The sequence below is a fragment of the Castanea sativa genome, chromosome 12 (assembly GCF_040712315.1).
Source record: "Castanea sativa cultivar Marrone di Chiusa Pesio chromosome 12, ASM4071231v1".
NCBI classification, from domain to species: Eukaryota; Viridiplantae; Streptophyta; class Magnoliopsida; order Fagales; family Fagaceae; genus Castanea; species Castanea sativa.
This window is the reverse complement of record NC_134024.1, coordinates 13,031,215-13,053,837: the sequence shown is the minus strand read 5'-3', so window position 1 is coordinate 13,053,837 and position 22,623 is coordinate 13,031,215. Positions and strand designations below refer to the sequence as shown.

Below are 22,623 nucleotides of genomic sequence, written 5' to 3'. Positions count from 1 at the left end.
CATAACATCAAATGTCTTTTGTTTGCACGGTATCATAAGAATCTGTTTAACGGAATAAGTTCATTATTTAACGATAATACAAGGGTAGAGGGACATAATCTGCAAGTACGAAACTTGTCGAAAAAACCAAGTATTGAGAGTAAAATTGGACTCAAATCCATTAACCCGTCCAAATCCAAATGAAGCAATAAGGTATGAGTAATAACTAATAATAAGAAGAACACTCCGTTTTATTCCGATAAGTTTCTAACTCGTACCCAATTTTGACTTGGCTTGGCCTAGTTGAACGCTTACCCATACACGACTTGACTTGCTCATCAAGTCTTTATTATAAAATTCCAAACGAGATTATTAATTATTTTAACTCATTGTGTTTATAAACTAAAGTTTTATTAAATTTTCTATATTGTAGATGAGTATACTAACAACAATATTTGTCAACTTGATGAGAAATTGTCAAATATAATTGTTTTCAATGTCTATTTTACTACTAACTTTTGAGTAATTTTTTTTGGTAAGTTCATTATAGATTTTATTTCTTACTAATGATTTATTTTATTTCTTTACTTAACATGTTTTATTTTGTTCTTAAAATTGTATATATTATATGAGTTGGATTAGTTTTTTCTTTTAATTTTTCTTGCTTATTTACTTATGCACTACATTTTTAAAGCCTCAAATTTTAAATAATTAAACTATAATTTTGCTAATTTTTAGCAAGAAACTAATCCAATAGCACACTTAGGTTACTGTCTTCAAAAAAAAGAAGAAGATGTTTATCCTACATTGATTGTGTGTGTTAGAGTTTCAGTCCTTATAACCCTAAGCTACTACTACAAAGGTTAGGCCTTTTTGTAGTGGTACTCTGGTTATGTAATATGTTATAAGTTTGTTTAAAAAACTCTATATACTACTTTCATATGTTTTAATAAGTAATACTGTTTCATAAAAAAAATGAGATGTTTATCCCAAATTGGTTGTGTGTGTTAGAATTTCAGTCCTTATAATCCCATGCTACCACTACAAAGATTAAGTCTTTTTATAGTGGTACTCTAATTATGTAATATATTATAAACTTGTTTAAAAAACTTTATATATTACTTTCATGTTTATATGTTCTAATAAGTATTACTGTTTCCTCAAAAAAAAAAAAAGGGATGTTTATCTTACATTGGTTGTGTGTGTTCAAGTTTCAGTTCTTATAACCCTAGGCTATTACTATCAAGGTTAGGCCATTTTGTAGTGGTATTCTGGTTATGTAATATATTATAAGTCTGTTTAAAAAACTCTATATATTACTTCCGTGTTCGTGGGTTCTAATAAGTATTACTGTTTCCTCAAAAAAATAAAAAAGGTTATAAGTGATTTTACTTTATTTCATTAAACCAGTATAACATTAAGGGTCATTCTGAGTTGATTTGATTTATTAAAGACTAATTATGGGTCAAAGAAATAGTAGTCTATTTTAGTCTAATAAGTTTATTTATTTATCCGAACCCAATATATCCCGACCCTATCAGCCCAACCCATTTACCAAGTCTATTTAAAAATGAACAAGGTTTTGAATAGGAGTGTCAATTCAGGTTAGCATGTCGGGTTTGTGTTGTGTCAAGGTAGGGATATTTTACTAAATGGTTCAACCCTAACCCAACCCATTTAATAATCATGTCATGATCCTTCAACCTTAACCTAACTTGTTAATGAGACAGGTTGACCTGGCCCAACTCATTTGACATGCTTAATAAACAGGTCGTGTTAGGTTGACATGAATGTGATACAATCCATTTCAACTTGCTTAATACTAAACTAGCCACATCACATGCGCTATGTGCATGATGAGGCTTTTTTTTAGCAAAAAGTATTTTTATTTTGAGAATCTAATTTATAAGTGTTTTTTTAGAATAAATTTAATTTATAAGTGGATAAAGTAATTTGAAAATTTACAGGAAAGTAGTTCTATTTTTTAGGTAACGTTTTAGGGGGAGTTTGAGTTGCATTTTAACCAGATTCCCTTTTGGTTTTGTCTCTAGTTAAACATAGAGGTGTAGGAGCATTTTTGAACTAAAAAAAATGAGGAATTCAAACAGGAGAAGCCCCTTAAATAGTAGTATAGATATAACATCTGTAAGGATCCGTTTTGCTCCCACAACCCAAAAGAAAGGTCAATGGCCTAAAGAGCCCAAAACAATTAATTTGTAGCGAGTGGGTTTAAAGCTGAACTCTCAATGAGTTAGGTTGATCACAACCATAGTAGGTTAATTGTTATTAGAAAGCATAAACAAATAGTATGGCTAAGGAAAATCCTCCTCGGCAAAGTTTGAGGAAGGTTGTTCTTATATATTTCTCTTTAACTTTAACCATAATTACAGTTCTAGAGTGTACAGTGATTTTTCTACAAATTATCTGATTCCCCCCACTATAATGGGGTTTTTATTCTATATATTACCCTTCTTCACTCCATCTCAGCCCTCTATGTGTATATAATATTGTTGGTTTTGATACTTGTTTCATAAGCACATTCTCGTAGTCTTAGTGGGTAGCTATAAGGCTGAATGTTACTGTTCAGGTATCACCTCCACATTAATGTGGCCACGGAGTTAGCTGTAGAGCATTCAATGCGATGACAGTAACTTTCTTCTCAGATATTTCTCAGCTCTCTTTTGTCTTATCCCTTCCTAATGTTTATCCTTGCCAGTCTGATCGTCTGGTGCCTTGTTCTTGACGAAAGGTCGGAGTTATGACCTCTACTTTGTTTAGCCGAGGAGGTACTTCTCCTCGAACAACACTTCTAGTTCCCCATGATCGAACTCCTTCTACGGACCACTATCCTGTATGTTTTTGTCACTATTACCTGTCCTCGGATCACTTAATGTCCTCAGACACGGCCTATGGCCCACAGCCCATTACCCACATTTGGGACCCTTATCCCTACAATAGCTCCTCGAAATTCCACTTTTTTGCTCATCGAGAGAAAAAAGGGGGATTTCGATTTCTTGGTGAATGTCCTTCTTACACTTATTTCATTTTTTTCTATCCAGGTGTCTTTTCAACTACAAAGAGGCATGCTCTTGATGCTTCGACATCCGGGCTGCTCCAACATTTATTTCATTTGGCGCCCTGTCCCCAACGTCCTATGGTGTGATGAGATACTACGGTGGAGACGTTTTATGGGGATTTGGGCAGGAAATCTCCTGCTCACCCTTTCCCTCCTTATATATATTGCTTGAAGATTTTGGCTTTTCCACTTTTTGCATCTTCAATTCTCCAGAACTAGTCCGAGGAGCCCTTCTTTATTTTTGTAAGTTACCTTTAGTATTTCTTTTCAAATTTAGAATCTTTTCTTCCTCGGCTCGGCCCCTTTGATTTCACCTCGTTTCCTTAACATACTTAATTATTTTTCAAATGGGTAGATTCACTCATTTAGTAGACACCCTAGAGGGTATAAAGAGCTTTAAAGCCCAATATTGTATTCCACCTGGGGTTTCCATCAAGTATTGCCACCCAGGGGAGTGGCATGCCCTGAGGCAAAAGGGGGAAGTAGTAATCCCTATGATTGCCTTCATAGAAGGAGGGATGAGAATCCCCATGGGTAGAGTGACTAAGGACTACCTTATCGCCCATAGACTCTCACCCACCCAATGCGCCCCTAATGTATTTAAGATTTTAGGTAGCGTAGATGCCTCTAACAAAAAGATGGGTGTGAACCTCACCCATCATAACGTCAACTAGATATACAATCGCCAAAACCTTAAAGGCCAGGGATACAATTTGAAAACCAGGGTCCTTGCAGTCAAGCTGATATCGTGTCACCTTGATACTAACAAGGGTATGGACAAGGATTTTCTAATTGTCTCAGGGGAGTGGCATGATGGATTTCATTACCCAACATGAGATGGGACATCAAGTGGGGTGTTTAGATTTAGGTTTAACACTCTAACAATACCCCCTTACTCACCAGCAATCCTTAATTTCAGTCTTGTCAACGAGCTTGATCTGACAAGGATACTAAAAGCCGAGATCTTTGTCCATACTAACGGACAATTGAGAGCAGCCCACCTCATCCTAGGCTACAATCCCATCTCCTCCAGCTTTCAAGCCCCCAAGTACGTTATAAAAGCGAAAGACCCTCGCTTATATCAGATTAACATCACACTACCGGGCTTCCTCGTTGGTCCTGCTCTAGAAGGTACCCAATTGGTGGAATTACCCTTTCAACGCACTGCCGAGGAAGAAGCCACCTATTCCTAACCAATTCTCGAAGAGACAGCATAAGTAGTTGAAGTTTCAGACTCCGAGGAGGACTTCGAAGTCTTCAACTAGCTTCAGTTTCCAGAACCTTCAAGTGTAGATTTTAGCCACCTTCCTTTTGCGTAAGTGAGTAGTGTCCAAGAAACCCCTAGTATTCTCGACGCGATGGTGCTACAACGCAAGGCCAAGACAAGCCTTCTTGCACTTCTTAAGTCTCATGCGGGTGGCACAATGCCTGAGGTGGCAATAGAACCTAAACCTCCTACTCCTCTTCCCGCCCAATCCTCTCAGCCTGATCCTGTAGACAAAAAGAGGAAGCAGGACCGAAAAGGCAAAGATATAGTTGAGGTGGGAGAAGTTATTCCCTCCAAAGAACCCGAGCCCCAGAAAGGGGTCAAAATAGTAAGGACAGCTCAGACGAGGTCCTTAAGTGAAGGGGCCATTGTAGAGAGGGGGCACGATGGTCGTACTAAAGTCCTAGCCTGGAACCCTCCTCTGGTGTTGAATGGGTCTCCCCTTCCCATGGATTCTTCAATCAAGGCCTTCTAGAAGGGAAAGGCTGGATACGTGGCAAATGCCCTAGAGCAACCCTACTACTACCTGATGACATGACCGACTTAAGGACCATGAAGAAACACGAAGTGTTTCTAACTTTGAAGAGGGATCTTGCGTTGGTAAGTGTCTCATATATATATATATATTTTTAAGTGTTCCATTTAATTTATCTCGTCATTTTTTTTTCCTTTTCTTTTAAAGGCAATTCAAGCTGCGCATATGGCCAAGGAGCTGGTGAACAACTCCCATAGGAAAATGAAGGATGAGGAGGGATGGCGCATAGTTGTCGTGGATACCTTCACGTTGGCTGAGAAGAGGATTCAAGAGCTAAAAACTAAGTTGACTAAGGCTGACAAAGAAAAGAAGAGTATCGAGGCTGCTCTGCAAGGGGCTGAGAGGCAAGTGAAGAATTAACATAAATAACTCCGCCAGACTGAGGACCAGCTGGCTATAGCCAAGGAGCAAATAGGAGCTTTGAAGAAAAAGCTAGAAGAGACAGAGGAAGCGGTGGACAAAGTCGAGTAGGCTGGGTATGAAGTAGGGGTAACAAAGACAAAAGAAAGCTTGAGGGCCCAGGTTACTGGGGTGTGCAGAGGCTACTGCCTCCAAGTGTGGAATGAAGTATTAAACCAAGCTAAGGTGGATGCTTCTTCCCTACTTAAGAGGGCAAAAAATGCCTTCTATCTCATAGCCTTCAGAATAGCAAGCCCCTCAAGCTCCCAAATTGAGGCCACCCCTAGCTTTAGAGTCTGACCATACTGTTCTTGATGGCACTGCTCCTTCCTCCACTGTTCCCCTCGAGGAAGCTGAACAAACAAGTGCTGTAGAACAAGAAACAGAAAAAGAAGTAGCCCCTGAGGCCACAAAGCTTCCACCTACACCTAAGGACTCCTCCAAGAAGAAGGGGGCTTCCTAGAGCCAAGAATTGGTTCTGGTAACCCTCCCCTTCCCTACCAAAGAGCCTCTTAAGGCTAAGGGTTTAGTCCCCTCAGCAGCAATGCATGAACCACCTGCCAAGGTCACAGCAAAAGTCAATCCTCCCTCCAAGACCAAATAGGGCCTTGGTTATGTTTTGTAGGTTTTTATTTTTTCTTTTCTTTTTAAAGATTGTATTTCCTTCTATATGTATTTGTTGTTTGCATTCCTAGATATGTACTTTCCTTGCCTTTTCAAGGCCTTATTTAATGAAAAACATTAACTTCCTTTATGTTTCCTTGTGTTTATGCAAAATCAAACATGATTTCTTTTGATTCAAGATATATCTTTGTTCTTAACTTTAACAGTTATTTGTACAAGTGGAATCTAACTACGACATTCCATTCAACTGGCAATATAATAGGCTAACATTTCCCAGCCCATAATGTTTAACAAAGTGTAATTTAACTTCAAAACATACCTTATGTATCTAAGATAAGCAGCTCAAATGATTATATACATACATACATACATACATACATATATATATATCAGGATTCTCTTTTTAACTTCAAATAATGGCGAAGCATCTATCTATCCAGGGCTTCACATAACACTCCACTTAGCAATAGACCTAGGTAGTAGTACATATTAATGTACCTAAAGTACGTGGCCTGAGGGGCATGACCTCACAAAATCAGGTTTACTACCTCAGGTCATATCATGGATATACTTGCAAATGCTTTAAGTGATACTCAGGAGCATTTCTTTAGTTAATTTACTACCATAAGAGTCTTGGTTATCCATTATAGATAGATCAGGTACTAATTTACCCAAGGTACGTGGTTCGAGGAGCTAGACATGACCGAGATTCTGTTTAATACTTAGCCTAGTAGACAGACATTAATTTACTCAAGGCATGTGGTTCAAGGAACCAGGCATAACTGAGGATCTGTTTAATACTCAGATAACCATAGAAGTATTAATTTACCCGAGGTAGGTGATCTGAGGAACCAGCCATGACCCAGGTTCTGTTTAATACTTAGATAAATAAAAAGCATAAATTTACCACAAGCATGTGGTCCGAGGAACCAGGCATAACCAAGGTTCTGTTTAATACTTAGATAAATAAAAAACATTAATTTACTCAAGGCATGTGGTCCGAGAAACCAGACATAACCAAGGTTCTGTTTAACACTTAGATAAATAAAAAGCATTAATTTACCCAAGGAATATGGTCCAAGGAACCAGGCAAAACCAAGATTCTGTTTGACACTTAGATAAATAAGAACACAGTATATAACAGTAGAAACAAAAATATGGCAGAAATGCATTTCATTAATAATAATACCTTCGTAGGTTATTTACATTCAATGGGTGTGGTACAACATTTTTATCTAGATCTTTGAAAAAATAAGCACCTATACCAGCCACTGAGGTGATGCAATATGGTCATTCCTAGTTGGGTCCCAGCTTTCCCCAAGAAGGGTTCTTCGCAGTACCCATAACCTTTCTCAACACTAAGTCTCCTTGGGTTAAGGGTCTTTCCCTCACATTTGTACCATATCCTTGCTTAAGCTTCTGCTGGTAATACGCCAAAGGAACCACAACTGCTTCCCTTCGCTCATCAACCAAATCTAGGTTTCTTTCCAATAACCTATCATTGTCATTAGGGATGAACATGCTCGTCCTCAGTGTTGGGAACCCAGTTTCTAAAGGGATCACTGCCTCGGTCTCATACGCCATTGAGAAGGTTATTTCCCCTGTTAACCGACGAAGAGTTGTCTGATATATCCATAGAACATGTGGCAGCTCTTCCACCCATCTACCTTTTGCCTCGTCCAACTTCTTCTTAAGTCCATTCACTATAACTTTGTTAACTGCCTTAGCCTGCCAATTTTCTTGTGGATAAATTAGAGTTGAATATCTATTCCTAATGCCTAATTCACAGCAGTACCTCCTGAAGGCTTTGCTGTCAAATTGGAGTCCATTATCAGAGATGAGGGTATGAGGAATCCCAAACCAAGTGACAATGTTCTTCCACACAAACTTCTTTGCATCTAGATCTCTAATATTAGACAGTGGTTTAGCTTCCACCCACTTAATAAAATAGTCAGTCTCGACTAGAAGCCATCTTCGGTTTCCTATAGCTTTAGTAAAGGATCCTACAATATCCAAGCCCCATTGAGCAAATGGCCATAGACTAAACAGAGGATTGAGGACTCCCCCTAGCTGATGAATGTTCGAAGCAAATTTTTAGCACTAATCACACTTCTTCACAAACTCCAGTGCTTCTTTTTGCATACTTGGCCACAATACCCTTGAGTTAGGGCCCTATAGGATAGTGACCTCCCCCCTGTGTGACTTCCGTAGATCCCCTCGTGAAACTTCTCCATAAGTGGCTCTACTGCTTCGGGATGGACACAGAATAAGTACGGTCCAGAGGAACATTTGTACAACCTTTGCTCCTCAAACAACTAGAATCTGCTTCTCCTTTCTCCTCAGGTAGAGTACCTTCTTTGAGAAATAGGACCAAAGGATCCATCCAGCTAGGATCGACCACGATCTGGTGAACCTGGATCTTCTCCTTCTCCTCCTCGGTAGGCTTATGCAAATCTTCAACGAGTATAACTTAAGGTAAGCCTTGTCCAGAAGAGGTTGCCAAAGTAGCCAGAGAGTCAGCATGAGTATTTATGCTCCTCGGGATTTGCTGCAAGGTGAAAAACTCAAAACTTGACTGCAAACGCCTAGCCTTATTCAAATATTCTTGCATTCTTGAATCCCAAGCTTCCAACTTTCCCTTCACTTGGCCCACTACCAACCTTGAGTCTGAGAACACATCCACTGCCTCTCCTCCGATTTTTTGAACCATGGCCATCCCTACCAACAAAGTTTCATACTCGACTTCATTGTTTGTGACCGAGAAACTTAACCTTAAAGATTTCTCAATAGTGATCTCATTTGGGGATATCACAACTAGCCCTATCCCAGATCCTCTCAGATTAGCAGCACCATCAACATACAGTTTCCAAGATAAGGGTCCTTGTAGAGAAATTGTACCAACTGGTTTTCCTCCCAAGTTTTGCTCTTCGTCCTCCATCTCTGATGGAGATTCAGTAAATTCCGCCACTAAATCTACCAAAACTTGGCCCTTAATAGAGGTCCGAGGCATATACTTAATGTCAAAGGCCCCTAAAATTGTTCTCCACTTGGCAACCCTCCCTGTATAATCAACCTTTTAGAGTAATGATTGAAGAGGAAGCTGGATTAAAACACAACCATGTGAGCTTGGAAATAATGAGAAAGCTTCCGTGTAGCATGCACCACGGCCAAAATAGCATTCTCTAATGGAAAATAACGAACCTTTGCTTCGTGTAGTGACTTGCTCACATAATAGACTAGTCACTGTACTCCATCGTCCACCCTTACCAATACCAGACTAACTACATGGAAAGCTACAGCAATATAGGCAAAAATAACCTCTTCCTCCTTGAGCTTGGACATAATGGGTGGCCGAGAAAGATAATCCTTTAATTGCTGGAAGGCCAAAGCATACTCCTTTGTCCACTCAAATCCTTTTCATTTGTGCAAAAATTGGAAGAAAGGTCTACACCTTTCCGCGGACCGAAAGATGAATCGGTTCAGAGATGCAATCATTCCTGTCAACTTCTGGACTTCTTTGGGATTCCGAGAGGGTTATAAATTATTGATTACCTAAATCTGATCTATATTAACTTCAACTCCATGATGATTGACCATATAACCTGGAAATTTGCCTGAACTGACGCCAAAAGAATACTTAGAAGCATTAAGGCATAGCTTGTGCTTTCTCAACACTTCAAAAATACTTCCGAGGTCCTTAACGTGCTCGGACTCTACCTTGATTTTCACCACCATATCATCTATGTAGACTTCAATATTCTTGCCAAGTTGAGGTTCAAACATCCTAGTCATCATCCTCTGATAAGTGGATCTGGCATTCTTTAGTCCAAAGGGCATCATTTTGCAATTGTAATTCCCAGTGGGCGTAACAAAAGCAGTTTTTTCTTGATCATCCAGAGCCAATAGTATTTGATAGTACCCTTGAAAGACATCCAAAAAGCTCATCTGAGAGTGATCAACTGTTGCATCTACCAACTGGTCTATTTGAGATATAGGGAAATGATCTTTGGGGCAGTCCTTGTTTAGATTTGTGAAATCTACACATACTCGCCATTTCTCATTCTTCTTCTTTACTACCATTGTGTTGGCTAGCCATTTAGGGTAAAATACTTCTTTTATTGCTCCTGCCTGCTTAAGTTTGATCATCTCCTCCTTAACTGCATCAGAATATTCCTTGGAAGAGCGCCGAGGTGGTTGCTTCTTGGGAGTGATAGATGGACTATCGTTTAGATGATGGTAGATGAAATTTGGATCCACCCCGAGAGCTTCATAAGCACTCCATGCAAACACGTCAACATTCTTCATAAGGATAGCAACCAGCTCTTCTTTCTCCCGAGGAGGTAACTGAACTCCCACTTGGAAAAACTTCTCCTCATCTTCATCAATAACAATTTTTTCTAACTTTTTGCACTTTGCCCCTTCCACTACCACATCTGCGAACAGGATTATCCTCCTTGATTGCTATAAATCCCTCTCCATAGATGCCAATGATTCACCTCCAGATTAATATCTAATTACAGCCACCAAACATTGCCTGGCCATAGATTGACTTTTGATCAGCTCCTCAACTTGATTTCCTGATGGATACTTCACCTTCAAGTATGAGGTAGAAGAAACAACCCCTATGGTATGAAGCCAAGGTCTTACCATAATAGCAATGTATGGGGAATATGCATTTACCACAATAAAGTCCACTTCCACGACTTTTGACCTTGCTTGAACAGGTAATCTGATTTGGCCTTTCGCGATGACTGTTTTCCCATCAAACCCCATTAAAGGAGAATCATAGCAGGCCAGGTCTTTAGGCCTAAGCTTGAGCCCCTTATATAGATTAGGGTACATGATCTCTACACCACTGCCTTGATCTATCAACACCCTCTTCACATCATACCCTTCAATCCTAAGGGTAACCACTAGGGCATCATCATGTGGCTGTAAGGTTCCCAACTTATCCTCATTAGAAAAGCTTAAAGTTGGTTGGGCTTTCGTTCAACCCCTCTTAGGATCAGGGTCTTTAGCCAATGGCCGAGCTATGGACATCACCCTAGATGGATAAGAACCAGTCCTACCTGGGGCAACAAGAATAACACTGATCATCCACAAAGACGGTCTTGAAGAAGCATCCCTCTAATGTCCCAACCCCACCTGGCTCCCCTGTCCATTGGGCTGATATAAAAATTGCTTTAACTTCCCAATTTTAACTAGCTACTCCAGATGATCCTATAAAGTCCTACATTCTTCTGTAGTGTGTCCTCGATCCTTATGGTACTGACAATGAAGGTTTTGGTTGTGCTTCATAGGATCCCCACCCATCTTATTTGGCCACTGAAAGTATGGCTCACTCTTTATTTTCTCCAAGATTTGATGCACAGGCTTTCTAAACACAGTGCTAACTACTTGGGCGGTAGTAGGTCTAGTATGCCTAGTAAAATCTCTCCTAGGTCGATTATAGCTTTACCTCTCTGATCTATAATCCCTTCAGTCTTTGGAAACCACTTTAGCCTCCCTTTCCCTTGTTGTTGATCCTCATCGACCCGCTTATTCTCATCAATTCGATCCATGAGCTAACGTATGCTCCTAGCAGGTTTCCTCGTCAAGGACTTCCTTAAATCCTGCGCGGTAGGCAAGCCGACCTTGAAAGTCCTTATCGCCACATCATTAAAATTTCCATCTATTTTATTAAACATCTTCCAATACCTATCTGAATACATCCTCAAGGGGTCTCTCCCTCTCGCATGGTCATAGATAGAAGGAAATCCAAGGGATGAGAAACCCTACTACAAGTACCAAAACAAGCTCCAAAAGCTCTAGTAAGTTCCTGAAAAGAGTTGATTGAATCTTCCATCAAACCATCTCATTGCCACTGGTCCCAAGCTAAATGGGAACACCTTGCACATCAAGGTTTCATTCTTTGAGTGAGCAACCATTCTTTGATTGAAATGGCTAACATGCTCCGCAAGGTCTGTCTTACCATTATACATGGTAAACGTTGGTTGAGTAAACCGCTAAGGAAGCTTTCCTCCTTCAATCCTCCTTGTAAACGGTGATTTAGAAATCTGGCGCAAGGCCTTGCTTATAGCATCATTACCTGGGCCCCTATGAGATCGGCTCTCGCTTCTCCACCTATAATGGTGGTCCTCATCACAAGAAAAAGACTTACTGGGGGGAGTCCTTAACCTAGGCTTGTAGCTATCATCATTATCATCATCAGAGGAAGGCTCTGGGCTAGAAGGAGTCCCTTTTCATTGCTTACAGTGTAATTTCCTCTATAAGTGATCCATTTCTAACTTCATATTCCTAGTGTTTTCTCCATGGGACACATGACTCCCACTTCTACACTGGCTCCTACTTGTATGGGTGGTGTGTACACTAACCTCACGATCTCTCCTTCGCTCAAGATTAAGAAATTGATCTTGACGTTGGGATCCCACAGATTCTTCACGGTTTAGCCATGAACCTAACATAGTTAAATGGTGAACTCAAGAATGTTCAACTCCCCACAGACGACGACAATTGTAAGGACCCGTTTTGCTCCCATAGCCTAAAAAAGGTCAATGGCCCAAAGAGCCCAAAACAATGAATTTGTAGAGAATGAGTTTGAAACTGAACTCTCAATGAGTTAGGTTGATCACAATCACAGTAGGTTAATTGTTATTATAAAGCATAAAAAAATAGTATAGGCAAGGAAAATCCTCCTTGGCAAAGTCCGAGGAAGGTTGTTCATATATATTTCTCTTAAACTTTAACCCCAATTACAGTTCTAGAGTGTACAGTGATTTTTCTACATATTACCCAATTCCTCCCACTGTAATGGGGTTTTTCTTCTATATATCCCCCTTTTTCACTCCATCTCAGCCCTCCACGTGCAGATCATATGCTGGCTTTGATACTTGTCCCATCAGCACCTTCCCGTAGTCTTAGTGGGTAGCTGTAAGGCTGAATGTTACTATTCAAGTATCACCTCCACATTAATGTGACTAGGAAGTTAGTTGTAGAGCATTCAATGCAATGGTAGTAGCCTTCTTCTCAAATATTTTTCAGCTCTCTTTTGTCTTATCACTTCCTAATGTTTATTCTTGCTAGTATGATCATCTGGTGCCTTGTTCTTGACGAAAGGTCGGAGTTATGACCTCTACTCTGTTTAGCTGAGGAGATATCTCTCCTCAAACAACACTTCCAGTTCCCCATGATCGAACTCCTTCTATGAACCACTATCTTGTATGTCTCCGTCACTATTACCTTTCCTCGGACCACTTGATGTCCTCGAACATGGCCCACGGCCCAATACCCACATTTGGGCCCCTTATCACTATAACATCCATCTAAAAATAAATATTTTTACATCCCAGAAGTAGTGCATACACTTCAAGTCTTCAATCCACATTCAACATAATATAATTCAATTTCCAATTATGCTAGTAAGTTTTTGTAATTACTCAATTTTCTTTTTAAGTTTAAAATATAGGTTGGATATAAAAGGTATTTGACAAATCTAAAATAAAATAAAAACGGGTTGTGTTAAATGGGTCATTTTAGGTTGACACAAATAAATTGGCATGTCAAACGTGTCTATCGTGGGTCATGCGGGTTGACTTGCTTATGACTCATTTCTTATCGTGTTACTTTCGAGTCGACTCGTTTATAACCCAAACCCGTTAAAGCCCAACCTTAACCCGCAAAAACCCGTGTCAAGTTTGTGTTTGCAGGTTGGGTCGAACATTGACACCCCTAGTTTTGATGGGTTTGAGATTTAGGTAATATTAGAAACTTGACCTAATATCCAAGTTAATTATAAAAATTCATAATATTAATTATTGTGCAACAACGAAAGCTCTAATATTAATAGTTGTGATTTGGGACTAGTGAAAGCACATTCACACAAACAAGAAAATAAAAGACTCACATGAGAAAACAATATTTAACGTGGTTCGGCTAACTCCTTGCTTACATTCGTGGGTAACACCAACCAAAATCCACTATCAATGATATGGTTACAACCACACTTAACCAAATCTCACAATACTCAAAACTCACACAAACAACACTCACAAATCTCACTAATATAAACAAAACCTCTCACAGACACAAACTAATTGACAAACCTCCTAATCCTAAAACCCAAATACACCAAATAAGTCTCTTGCACTCACAAAACAAACAAACTACACAAACATAGGTATCTTTCAAACCAAAAAATTTACCAAACTACTATTTGAAGAAACCCACTTTGGGTTTATCTAAGAGGTTTTTCCTCTCCTGGGTGAAGGCCATTAAACCCCTGGACCCTAATAACATTACCTTTTTTATAAGGTTTCAATTTTATTCCCTGATGGATATGATATATCTAATTGCTTTTCAACTAAAAAACCTTTTTCCTTTCATATGTAGAAGAGTCCTTGTCTTTCACACCAAAGAAAATTCTTGTCTTTTAGGCCAAGGAAAAACGTTTCATTCCATGCCAAGGAAACCAAACCAAAACTAATTAGGAATTTGGGACAATTTTTAACATTACTATATTAAAACTTCCTAGATTTCTATAAAGTTCACCTCCATATACTCGCTCTTTCTAAATTCATGTTGCATGAGACAATTTTATACAAATTGAATGGTTAACACTTAACATTATCCAATTTTTATTAAGATTAAATATAGTGGTCTTAGTGTTATCAATACTATTTATTTTTGGCTGAATTAGTGTGTGTTAATAATTAAATGTAGTTAGTTAAATAGTATTTTAAAACTTAACATTATTGAATAATTTAAAATTTATCCCATCTGGCCCCAATGACATAACATATAAAAAAGGAAATTTAAATATCTCAAATATAAGTACGATGGATTTAAAAATAATTATCCTACAATTTTAATAATATATTTATATTTTTTATGGGTTTGGGTTTGAAAATACTTTCTTTCATCACAATCTAGTCCTTAACATTTTAGAATTTGTTGAACTCATGTTTTTGCACTTTATTCTTTTCCATGGTACTAATTTGGCACAAACTATGCTTAAAGTCTTATCTCAACTTAAGCAATTAGCGTTGTATAATCCTTAAAAAAGAGATTGGATAAATAAAACCATGAATAATAATAGTAAGGATCCTTTTAGTAATATTGTTCTAGTAACGTTGTTTAAGTGTTGTAGAAATATATGTGGTTAAACAAATATTGTAAAAATACGTGTTGTGTTGTTTAAACAATGAAAACTGTTGTTTAAATAACATAACCAAACATGCCCTTAATAATCAAAACAACCAGAGTTGAATACTACTATTATTGAGTGGGTAAACAACAAATTAAGTTCTTAACAATCCAAACAATTCCCACTCTGTGTAGCTGATCCCTATGCAAACACCATATAATATAGTCAGCATTGGTTTCATTGATTTGAAAGAAGCTACTTTGACTTTCTGTTTGGTTGGCAAATAAATATGACATACAGTTGAGACAGTTATATTTCATTTTTTTCAAAACCAATCCCTTCCTTTTCGATAGTTTACTAGTTGTGACAGCAGTAGTTGTAACTTGTAAGCAATTTCCACCCCTCCCAAGTTTTGACTCATGTACCCAACAATGAAAAGGTTTGAGAATTGAGACACATTTACTTAAAAAAGAAGAAGAAGAAGATAATTTACTAGTTAAAATTGCAATACATCTATATAGATTAGTTTGCGAAGAAGAAAAGCCTTATTTTCTTCACAAACAAATGCTAGACCGGGTTGACATGTATTCAGAGATTTTTTTTATTTTTTTTTATTACTCTATTGGATGATCCAGGGGATCAATACTCAACTGTAATCCTGCCAATTATTTTATAGGTATATGATCTGTCAAAGAACTTTAGGCTGCAATTTCAATTTGTTATCCCATGTTTTGCTATATTTTAATGGATTAGTGAACCAAATGCTGATTCTCAACAATGATTGAAGATGGTTTTTCTTTTTGTCAATCTCATCAAATGATTCATCGTTGATCATAATCAGAAGGGTGGGGATTTTTTTTGTTTCAATATATGCAACATGTCGCACAAGGGCACAGGCACAACACTCATTAAATTTCTACTTCGGTGTCCTTTCATTTTTTTTTTCTACTTGAATTTCCCACATTTCATTGAAATCTAATTCTATGGTCAACAATTGTATATTAATTTTGGAATGGTTGGAATTTTGCCTCAACAATGGGCCCGATGAAGGTGATGCGTTGCTTGAGACATTTACTTGTCGGTAGAGAGGCATGAGAGATAACACCGACAACTTGCTCTAATTTTTTTATGATTCTCATCAAACGTTTTCTTAAGCCTTGTATGATGCTACTTGTCTTTTATGAAAATGTCCACAGGTTCTACAACGGAGCAACATGTGCGAACCTTCTTCAATTGCTACTTGTATGCATTATAATTTATAAACTACAAACTACACATACATACATACATACATACATATATATATATATATATGTGTGTGTGTGTGTGTGGGTAAAAACTCTTGAATAAACATTTGGGTTTTGGGCCTAATTGGCTGGTATCAGTTTGTTTTGATTAGGACCTCTAGGCCCGCAAGTCAGTCTGCACTGTAAAGGTTCGAGGAGTTGTCCGAGGAGGAATGTCTCCTCGGACAGGCCCAGCAATGACCCTGGGACTTGCTAAACCGGGTTAGAGACAGAATTCTGGAAAAACTGATGGGTAAGAGGGTGATCCAAGCACCCTTTAGAAGCAAGGATGTGAGAGAAATATCTAAGGAAAATGCTGTTACCTCCACATTAAAGACCCTGCATCTACCTCCCTGACCGCATTAATGGGGAAGTGACCTATGAACAGTAGAATTCAGCATCCCTGCTATTGTTTGAAGACTTCAAGAAGGCGGTGGATGGGACAAGTATCCAAGGGAAAAATTTGTACGACACATGGATAAACTAGTGAAGAAGAAGAAGTATATAAGGAGAAGAGAGAGGAAAGAGAGGGGGATCTGCACCTTCTGCTGAGAAAAATAGGAACTAAGGATTGTAAATTTTGGCATAGAAAGAGAATATTTATTCAACTCGTCCTCAACTTACGTCCGAGGAGGTCTCTTTGTCATATTCGTTTATCATTTGCACAGATAGTAGCACTCTAGCCTGTTAATTAAACTTCCAACATCCCGAACCTAGATTTCAAATCCATACTCTATAAATTTTATTGCATAAGGCTCATTGAGCCTAAGCCCAACACTTGTTTTTGGGTCCGGGTACAATTGTGCGCTTACAATATATATATATATATATAAATTGAATTGAATAAATTTCATGTCAAGGTTAAGATTTTACTTTTTATATTTAACGATATACATAGTGCCATATATTTTAAAATTTTAAATGATACGAAACTAGCTAGATACACCTTTAATTTTGATTTTTTAAATTTATAATACTTAATTTAAACCAAAAAATGGAGTAAGAGTTGATCATTTTCCAAAAAATCTTCCATGTGCCTTCAAATGTTCATATCACATGTAATGTAAGTTCAATCCCTACCATGCGACTTAGTTTGCCCAATTAGAGCTCGCCCAAGTCAATTATAAACAAGTAGTGCTACTTGCACAACAATTTTATAATAATTTCATAAAGCTTACGCTACCTAAACTAGGCCCACCACTAATATTCTTTTTTTTTTTACCTACCATTAATAATTAGCTACTTAAGCTATTGTAAAATTGTTGTGAATATGTTGTGATCGTAGCTATATTAATTAAAAATCCAACTAAGCTTCCACCTTATCTCTATTACTAATGAAACCCAAAAAAATCTCCCTCACCTTCCGTTAACCTCTCTCTCTCTCTCTCTCTAATCATCAAGGACCATAACCTCCCTCAACTTCATCTCTCTTGTGAAGTGACATCAGCAAAGTCTTGAGGAATTGACATCAATAGAGTGTTTCTCTTCAACTTGGGGTCATTGGAAAGGAGTCGATCTTAAGGTTTTGGATCTTCTTGAACCCGCAAAAGATTTGGGTGGGTAAGTTTTAGGGTTGGGTGGTTCCATTTAGACCATCTAGTTCCTGCCTTGACTGCATTGCTATCACTCATTCTAAGTCATGCCAAATCGATTTAGGCCACAATGCACTGTAGAACCCAACAAAGTTGCGCCTTTTTTTTCCAACGAATTTGAAAATGTTAATTGGTGGATATATTGGTGGCTTTGTTTTTCTTATTTATTTATTATTTTAAGGAAATAGTGGGTGATGGGGACAACTCTATGCTAGAACAAAAATGCATTATCTTATCAAGAGAGTGGCTTATCAGAATGTAAAGCTTGATGAGCAAGACAAAGATAAAGGCTTGACAGAATCAGAACCAAGGCAAAACTGCAGAGCTGAAGAAATAAAAAAAGAAGCAAGTGTAAAACGATAAGTAGCTTAAGATGTTAAAGTTGTATGTAGTTTAGTCTATATTTATCAATTGTAGATGTTAGTTGAGACACGTGAGAATGTTAGTTGTTTTGTAAATTCACATGTGTATAGTTGGTTAGTTAGTTAGCTCTTGGCAGTTATTATGTTTTCCTTTCCTTTAGACTCTGATAGTATATAAGTCATGTACAGTTCATTAATCAATCAATACAATTGAGAGAAAGTTTTTCTTCCCTGTATTCTGATATGGTATCAGAGCAATTTCCCCAATTTTTCTTGGGTTTGCACTTCCTCATCACAGGGCTTGTGCTTTCTCACAATTTTCTCGAGAACTTTTTTTTTTCTTGCTAAGAATTTACTTCTTTCACTAATGGCTTCCGCTGCTACTACAAATGGTTCTACATCAGAGAGTGTACCTGCTTCTTCTTCGCAAGAATCACCATGATCCTCTGTTCTTGCACCACGCAGAGAATCCAAGCACAGTTCTTGTCACACAACCCTTGATTGGAGGAGAAAATTACTCAGCATGGGCTTGAGCTGTGAGGAAAGCTTTGCTTACTAAGAACAAATTGGGTTTCATTGATGGTACTCTTGCTCTCTCTTCGCCATTAGTGTCTTCTCCCTCAAATGTACAAGCTTGGATCAGATGTGACAACATGGTGGGTACATGGCTCACCAATTCAGTCTCACCCAAACTTCAATCAAGCATTATCTATGAAGACACGGCTTTGGAAATTTGGAATGATCTGAGGAATAGATTTGCTCAAACAAATGGTCCAAGGGTCTTCAATCTTCAAAAGGAGAATTCTGAGCTTCATCAAGGTGAGGTGACTATAACAGATTTATTTACTCAATTAAAAGCACTTTGGGATCAATTACAGAATCTTAGTCCCTTTCCCTCTTGCACCCGTGGAAAATGTGTCTGTAATATCAATAAACGACTTAATGATGTGCAAGCAAGAGAGTCAGTAATGAAATTTTTAATGGGAGTGAATGAAACATTTTCCCAAGTTAGGACTCAAGTCTTGTTAATGGATCCAATTCCCTCTCTTAGTAAGGTTTACTCTTTGATGATTCAAGAAGAAACACAAAAAGCAGTCACTAATCCATCCACTGTTAAGGTTGATTCTACTGCTTTAGTTGCCAAAATTCCCAATCTTGGTAACAATCTTGTTGGGAATAATGCAGGTACTAAGGGTAAAGAAAAACCAATCTGCACTCATTGTGGGAAGACTGGTCACACAGCAGACAAATGCTATAGATTACATGGTTTCCCCCCTGGTTTCAAGTTCAAGAACAAGACTACAATGGCTCATCAAGTTTCACTCCCTCATGCACAAGACTTGGTCTCCAACACAAGCACTGGCAACATCACCTTTACTACTGAGCAATATCAACAACTTCTAGCCTTGATTGCTCCCTCTTCTCCACTTGTTTCTGCAATCCAAGGAAGAGAACCACCTCAATCCAATGTAGCCACTATGGTGTCTTCCAATGCTATGACAGGTATCAATTTGTCTCATTTTGTTTTCTCAGCTAAGGTAGTGAACAGAAGGGATTTTAATTCAGATACTTAGGTCATAGATACTGGAGCTACTGACCATATTGTGTGTTCAGTAAGTACATTATCTTCTATTACTGCTGTTACTAATGCCATTGTTGAACTGCCTAATGAGGAAACTGCTTCAGTCACACACATTGGCACCATTATTTTGTCCTCTTCCCTCACCCTTCATAATGTTTTATGTGTACCCTCCTTTACATTTAATCTTTTATCTGTTAGTACCATCACTAAGACCCAACCATGCTGCCTTGTTTTTCTTTCTACTCTCTGTTTTGTTCAGGACCTTGCCTCTTGGAGAACAATTGGAGTGGGTCAACAAGTTGATGGATTATACTTGTTGCAATCTGGTAATCTTCAGCAGACATCTCCAAATGCTCTAGCTGAATTTCTTACCAATCAGAAGCTTACCTCAGCTTTGACTTTTGTTTTAGCTGCTACTGCTTCTCATTGTAATCTTTCTTCTCTTTAGCACTTTAGATTAGGTCACCCCTCAGATTCTAGGTTACATACTTTGTCCACTATTTTTCCTTTCTTGAAGAATTCACGTAATGCTACCTGTGACATTTGTCCTTTGGCTAAACAAAAACGTTTGTCATTCCCTTTTAATAATGACATAAGTCATTCAGCTTTTGATCTCTTACATATGGATGTTTGGGGCCCTTACTCTACACCTACCTTGGATGGTTGTAAATACTTCTTAACTATTGTTGATGATGCCACTAGAGCAACTTGGGTTTATTTGATGAAAACCAAGTCTGCTATTTAGTCTCTCATTATTTCCTTTCATGCCATGATCACTACTCAATTCAATGTCAAAATCAAACAAATCAGAACTGACAATGCCTTAGAATTTAATATGCCTACCTTCTTTAGCTCTAATGGTATTATACATCAACAATCTTGTGTGTATACTCCACAATAGAATTCTGTTGTGGAGAGAAAGCATCAACATCTTCTCTCCATTGCTAGGGCTTTACAATTCCAATCCAATGTTCCTCTTCCTTTTTGGGGAGAGTGTGTCTTAACTGCTGCATATTTGATAAACAGGTTGCCTTCTCCCTTATTGAACAATAAGACTCCTTTTGAGCTCTTATTTCATAAGCCACCTTCTTATGATCATTTAAGAGTTTTTGGTTGTGAATGTTTTGCATCTACCATTACAGCCACTAGAACTAAATTTGATCCTAGGTCTAGGAGGTGTATCTTCCTTGGTTATCCTTTTAATGTTAAAGGGTACAAGGTCTTTGATTTAGCTTCTCATTCAGTTTTCATTTCAAGGGATGTTACCTTTCATGAGTCTATTTTTCCTTACAACTCTACCATTTCTACATCTCTTCCATCTACTACACCTGCTATTCCTTTACCTCATACTTCATCTCTTCCTTTTGATGATCTTCTTTCTTCCTCTCAATCTATCACTCCTACTCCTGTTTCTTCTACTCTAGATGACACAATTCTTCAGGTTCATCATGAAATTGATGATGATTTTCTTCTTAATGTTCCTGCTTCACCTCCTGAGCCACTTGCTGATCCTATTCCCACTAGACAGTCCTCTAGAGCTCATAAGAAGCCCTCCTATCTTCTAGATTACCATTGTAACATGGTTACTTCATCTCCCACTACTCCTGTTCTCCAATCAGGAACTGCTCACCCCTTATCTTCTTTCCTTTCCTATAAGTCCTTATCTAGGAAATAGAACCTTTTGTTGTTCCATCTCCTCTATTGTTGAGCCTACTCACTATTATCAAGCAATTAATGACCCTAAGTGGCAGGAGGAAATGGCTGCTGAAATTGCAGCTCTAGAAGCTAATAATACATGGACCTTGACTACCTTACCTGTTGGCAAGAAGCCTATAGGATGTAAGTGGGTCTATAGGATCAAATACAGATCTGATGGCTCTGTGGAACGGTATAAGGCACGCCTTGTTGCCAAGGGTTTTACTCAGAAAGAGGGTGTTGATTACACTGAAACCTTTTCCCCAATGGCCAAAATGGTTTCTGTTAAATGTTTGTTGGCTATGGCTGCTGTTAAGGGTTGGTTCCTTGCCCAACTTGATGTCAACAATGCTTTCCTACATGGGGATTTGTCTGAGGAAGTTTATATAGCTATTCCACCAAGGTTTCATAGCCAGGGGGAGCAGGTTTGTAGGTTGAACAAGTCTCTTTATGGACTTAAGCAAACCTCTAGGTAGTGGTTTGCTAAGTTCTCAACTACCTTGATTCAAGAGTTGGGTTTTACTCAATCTAAGGCTGATTACTCACTGTTCACTAGGCAAATAGATCAGGCTTTCTTAATCCTATTGGTTTATGTAGATGATGTGTTAGTGGCTAGTGACAACAAAGATGAGATTGCAAGATTCAAGCTGCTACTAGATCAGAAGTTCAAACTGAAGGATTTAGGAGACTTGAAATATTTCCTTGGCCTTGAAGTTGCTAGATCAGACCAAGGAATATCCTTATGCCAAAGGAAATATGTTCTTGAGCTGCTACATGATGCAGGATATCTAGGGTGCAAGCCATCAAAAACACCAATGGAGCAAAACCTCAAGTTGAGTAAGTATGAGGGAGAAGAACTCAAGGATCTTAGTCTTTATAGAAGGATGATTGGCAAATTGTTGTATCTGACAATTACCAGGCCAGATATTACCTATGCAGTTCATAGGTTAAGTCAATACATGGCTAAGCCTAGAAAGCCTCACTTAGATGTTGTATACAGAGTATTGCAATATTTGAAGAGTGAGCCAGGGAAAGGTATCTTGTTTTCTTCAAAATCAAAATTGCATGTGAAGGGATTTGCAGA

The 22,623-nt window shown here is 38.3% G+C and overlaps 2 protein-coding genes across 2 annotated transcripts; one reads left to right on the top strand and one right to left on the bottom strand.

The window, feature by feature from the left end:
* Nucleotides 1-8,350: 8,350 nt before the first annotated feature.
* On the bottom strand, nucleotides 8,351-11,441 carry LOC142620209 (uncharacterized). The gene is made up of 6 exons (XM_075793609.1): nucleotides 11,339-11,441; nucleotides 10,924-10,949; nucleotides 10,410-10,812; nucleotides 9,483-10,313; nucleotides 9,154-9,293; nucleotides 8,351-8,953 (listed from the first exon to the last, which is right to left on the bottom strand). The coding sequence occupies exons 1-6, from the start codon at nucleotides 11,439-11,441 to the stop codon at nucleotides 8,351-8,353; spliced, it is 2,106 nt and encodes a 701-aa protein (XP_075649724.1).
* A 7,474-nt stretch (nucleotides 11,442-18,915) lies between these two features.
* LOC142620208 (uncharacterized) lies at nucleotides 18,916-21,519 on the top strand. Its single transcript, XM_075793608.1, has 4 exons — nucleotides 18,916-19,765; nucleotides 19,877-20,007; nucleotides 20,104-20,272; nucleotides 20,987-21,519. The coding sequence occupies exons 1-4, from the start codon at nucleotides 18,916-18,918 to the stop codon at nucleotides 21,517-21,519; spliced, it is 1,683 nt and encodes a 560-aa protein (XP_075649723.1).
* Nucleotides 21,520-22,623: the final 1,104 nt, after the last annotated feature.